Source organism: Lathyrus oleraceus, chromosome 7, assembly GCF_024323335.1.
Source record: "Lathyrus oleraceus cultivar Zhongwan6 chromosome 7, CAAS_Psat_ZW6_1.0, whole genome shotgun sequence".
NCBI lineage: Eukaryota > Viridiplantae > Streptophyta > Magnoliopsida > Fabales > Fabaceae > Lathyrus > Lathyrus oleraceus.
In genome coordinates, this window is record NC_066585.1 from 407,619,368 (window position 1) to 407,623,767 (window position 4,400).

The 4,400-nt window shown below is 35.7% G+C and overlaps 1 protein-coding gene across 1 annotated transcript; it reads right to left on the minus strand.

The window, feature by feature from the left end:
- Positions 1-2,382: 2,382 nt before the first annotated feature.
- On the minus strand, positions 2,383-4,364 carry LOC127104061 (uncharacterized). The gene is made up of 5 exons (XM_051041277.1): positions 4,232-4,364; positions 3,933-3,995; positions 3,564-3,824; positions 2,813-2,904; positions 2,383-2,475 (listed from the first exon to the last, which is right to left on the minus strand). Exons 1-5 carry the CDS (start codon positions 4,362-4,364, stop codon positions 2,383-2,385), a joined length of 642 nt encoding a protein of 213 aa, XP_050897234.1.
- Between the last annotated feature and the right edge of the window lie 36 nt (positions 4,365-4,400).

Below are 4,400 nucleotides of genomic sequence, written 5' to 3' on the forward strand. Positions count from 1 at the left end.
ATGATGCCATGAGGGATCTTAGGGCCAAAATTGGGGTCTTACAGGGGGGGGGGGGTTATGGTTTAGGGATCAATTAAGAAAACCAAGTAAATAAGTGATAAAAAATAAGCGATTATAAAATAAGTCAATCTACTGTTTTCAATTTCCGACTAATCACTGGTTTTTACCTACCAATTCCCTAAGCGACTTCGATCTCTATTCGATTTAATATCGATTGAAAAGTGCAATAGATATATGAAAAATTGGTATTCCTATATTCCGAATTAAACAAACAAACTAATACAATCGTGAATTAAGCAAACGCGATTACAAATGCAATTTAACGATAAAGCGATATAAACGGCGATTAACAGTTAGGAATGAAATCATACGAATTTAATCAAAACCATTCCATAAAATCCAGATTAAGCAAATTAATTTTCATACAATAGAATTTAAAGAGAAACAAAATTAAATTTATATAATAAAAACCTCAAAGCATTGGAAACTCGGTTACAGTAGATCAACTCTGGAAGATTAGCTCTTCTTCATAATCGTATAGAGCAAAAAAATTATCGTGAATAATGTGTGTGTACAGTACCGCGAATGACCCCTTTTAACAAAATAAGGATTGCACTTATAACCCAAACTGGGTCGGAAAACATAACTCCGGCTCAAAAGAAATTATTTCCTAAAGTATGAAACTTCAACAAATTATGTGAGACTCTTGCACTCCGAATCATCTTTTGGCTTCAACACTAATGTTGTAGCTCTTTCTCTTAGCTTTCCAACACATGTTAGAATGCGCAAAAGGATATCCTGTAGCTCCAGTTATGATTTAAATAGTGAACAGGTATGAATTAACCACTAAAATTGAAAACATCAAAATAAAATAGATTAAAGGAAAACATGAACTTAAATTTAAAAAGCATAACAAAATAGTAAAATAAACAAAAAAACTAGGGAAATGCCTAAGTACAATTATAGAAGAATGTGCATTAAAATGCACTGATCAAATTCCCCCAATCTTGAACTTTTGCACTCCAAGTAAAATTACAATTTCAAAATAAAAGGAGAAAAACAGAGCATGCACTTCCAAAAGTTTTCAAGATACAATGTACAAGCAGAATTCTAAGTCTAAGCTTCAAGAATATGGTGTTAGTGAGCAACTTTTTGTGACATTCAAAGCAGATAGAAAAACAGATTATCGAAGAGTACATCAAAAGTAGTAAGATCCTCACAGGATAAAATTCACTCAACTCTCAAGTGTTTAGGGTAATTGTTTACACTCAAAGCATAACATGAAAGTTAGAGATAGATTTGTGTATGTTATCCATATAAGGCTCAAAGCTCACAAGGGTTAATGATATACTGCTAAAGATGTACAATTTAGACTTTAGTCCTACCTATCCTACTAAAAATACACAACAAATTTTTCACATCACACCCAAGACTTTAGTCAAGAAAACTAAGAAAAATACTCGTAATTGTAACTCAAAAATCAAAGGAAAAAACATGAATTTTTTTATTTAAGAAAAACTGAAAACAAAATAAAGAAAAAAAAACCAAATAAATGGTTTCCTCCCCCACACTTAAAACATGCATTATCCTTAATGAAAGGACACAACTATTAAATAAGAGTGAGAGAAAAGGAAAAGGTGCTCCCTGGTCAAGTTGCAGAGTAGGTGGGCTTTTCCAAGGAAAGCTCTTCTAAGGGTGCATCTTCAGGCACCAAACTTTCATGGAATATCTTCAGGCGCTGTCCATTGAGCTTAAAGATTTTGTCAGTACCCACACTTTTTATTTCTACTACACCATGAGGGAAAAATTAGTAACAACAAAAGGGTCAATCCACTTGGATTGAAGCTTCCCAGCCATAAGCTTAAGGCGGGAGTTAAACAGTAAAACCTATTGGTCCACAAAGAATTCCTTCCTAGAAATCATCTTATCATGGAAGTGCTTAGTTTTCACTTTATAAATCCTAGAGCTCTCATAAGCCTCTATCCTAAGCTCTTCAAGTTGTTATAATTGGAGTTTTCTTTCAATACCTGCTTGTTGCATCTCCAAATTATAACTTTTTACCGCCTAATAAGCACGGTGTTCAATCTCTAAAGGAAGGTGACATGCCATACCAAAAACAAGTTGATAAGGATACATCCCTATCGGTGTCTTGGAAGTTGTTCTTTGAGCCCAAAGTGCGTCTTCTAGACGGCGACTCTAGTCCTTCCTGTTTGATTGCACCATTTTCTCTAAAACCGGTTTGATCTCACTATTTGAGATTTAAGCTTGCCCATTAGTTTGTGGGTGATATGCGGTAGAGACTTTGTGCACAACTCCATACTTCTGGAGTGAAGCTTCCATGGTACGGTTACAAAAATGAGTGCCTTGGTCACTTATGATAGCTCAGGGAATTCCAAACCTGCAAAATATATTGGACCTGACAAAATATGCAACAACTCTAGAATCATTAGTCCTGGTGGGAATAGCTTCCACCCACTTTGAAACATAATCAACAACAAGAAAATGTAGAAAAAACCAAATGATATAGGAAAGGGACCCATGAAGTCGATTCCCCATACATAAAATACCTCACAAAAAAGCATAGGTTGTTGAGGTACTTCACTCTTACGAGTGATCGTTGTACCTTCTATTTGACACTCTTTACAAGTTTGGTAGGTCTCATAGGAATCTTTAAAAATAGTGGGCCAATAGAAACCTGAGTCTAAGACTTTTCGTGCAGTCCTTTGAGGACCAAAGTGCCCCTTACTTGAGAAGCATGAGAAAGATGCAAAATAGATTCAATCTCATAGTCGGGGACACATCTCCTAATTACCTGATCACTACCAAACTTCCAAAGATATGGATCATCCCAAATATAATATTTGGCATCACTCTTGAGTTTGTGAATTTGTGTCATAGATGGACCTATAGGAAAAATACCAGCAACAAGATAATTAACAATATCAGCAAACCAAGAAGCAACCCCATGGAAAAGTAAAAGTTGCTCATCAGGAAAGTCATCCTAAATGGGAAAAGGATCTTCATCCCTTTTTGTCCTGCTCAAATGATCACCCACCAAGTTCTCAGGTCTACTTTTATTTGTAATCTCCACATTAAACTCTTAGAGCAACAACATCCACCGAATCAATCTCGGTTTTGCTTCTGGCTTCTTCAATAAGTATTTTGAAGTTGCATGGTAAGTAAAAATAACAACCTTGGAACCTAGCAAATATGATATGAATGTATCGAGAGAAAAAACAATAGCTATAAGTTCCTTTTCAGTGGTGGTGTAATTAGACTGTGTAGAATCTAAAGTCCTAAAAGCATAATAAATAACATGGACAACCTTGTCAACTCTTTATGCAAGGACTTCCCCAACAACATAGTTAGAAGCATCACACATAATCTCGAAATTGAGGGTCCAATCAGGGGGTTGGATGATGGGAGCGGAGGTCAATGCTTTCTTCAAGAAGTCAAATGCTTTTTTGTAATTGTCATCAAATTTAAAGTGACATCATTCTTTAACAAGTTTGACAGCGAAAGGGCTATCTTGCTGAAATCCTTTATGAAGCACCTATAAAAACCTGCATGACCAAGGAAAGAACGAATCTCGCGAATGCAAGATGGGTAAGGCAGTGTAAAAATAATATCAACCTTGGCAAGGTCTACTGAAATTCCTTTTTTAGAAATTATGTGACCCAGGACAATTCCATGTTCGACCATAAAATGGCATTTTTCATAGTTTAAAACAAGGTCATTTTTGATGCATCTCTCTAAAACTAAATTTAAATTGTTCAAACATGCATCAAATGAAGAACCATAAAGAGTGAAATCATCCATAAACACTTCCATGCAATTTTCAATAAAATCAGCAAAAATGCTAATCATGCATCACTGAAACGTGCCAGGAGCATTACAAGGACCAAAAGGAATCCTCCTGTAAGAAAATGTACCAAATAGGCACGTCAAAGTTGTCTTTTCTTTATCTTCTTGTGCAATATGAATCTTAAAGTAACCTGAAAAACCATCAAGAAAACAATAGTGTGATTTACCAGCTAGTCGTTCAAGCATTTGGTCAATGAATGGCAAAGGGAAGTGATCCTTTCTAGTAGCATGGTTCAATCTCCTATAATCAATACAAACTCTCTAGCTATTCTGAACTCTAGTGGGAACAAGTTCGTTTTTTTTTCATTTTTGACCACTGTGAGTCCAGATTTCTAAGGTACAACCTGCGCTGGGCTTACCCATTTACTGTCAGAGATAGGATAAATGATATCTGCTTGCAAGTGTTTGGTTACCTCTTTCTTCACAACATCGAGAATCAAAGGATTAAGCCTCCTTTGGGGCTGCCTCACAATTTTAGGACCATCCTCAAGTAAAATCATGTGCATACACATTGAGGGACTAATGCCTGGGATCTT

Excerpts from the sequence above, each read along its gene's own strand:
- LOC127104061 (XM_051041277.1), bottom strand. The coding sequence starts at position 4,364 with ATGATTTTACTTGAGGATGGTCCTAAAATTGTGAGGCAGCCCCAAAGG. Across the intron at positions 3,996-4,231 it reads CATTTATCCTATCTCTGACA|GTTACTTTAAGATTCATATT; the intron begins GTAAATGGGTAA and ends ATGGTTTTTCAG. Across the intron at positions 3,825-3,932 it reads AACTTTGACGTGCCTATTTG|TGTTTATGGATGATTTCACT; the intron begins GTACATTTTCTT and ends ATTGCATGGAAG.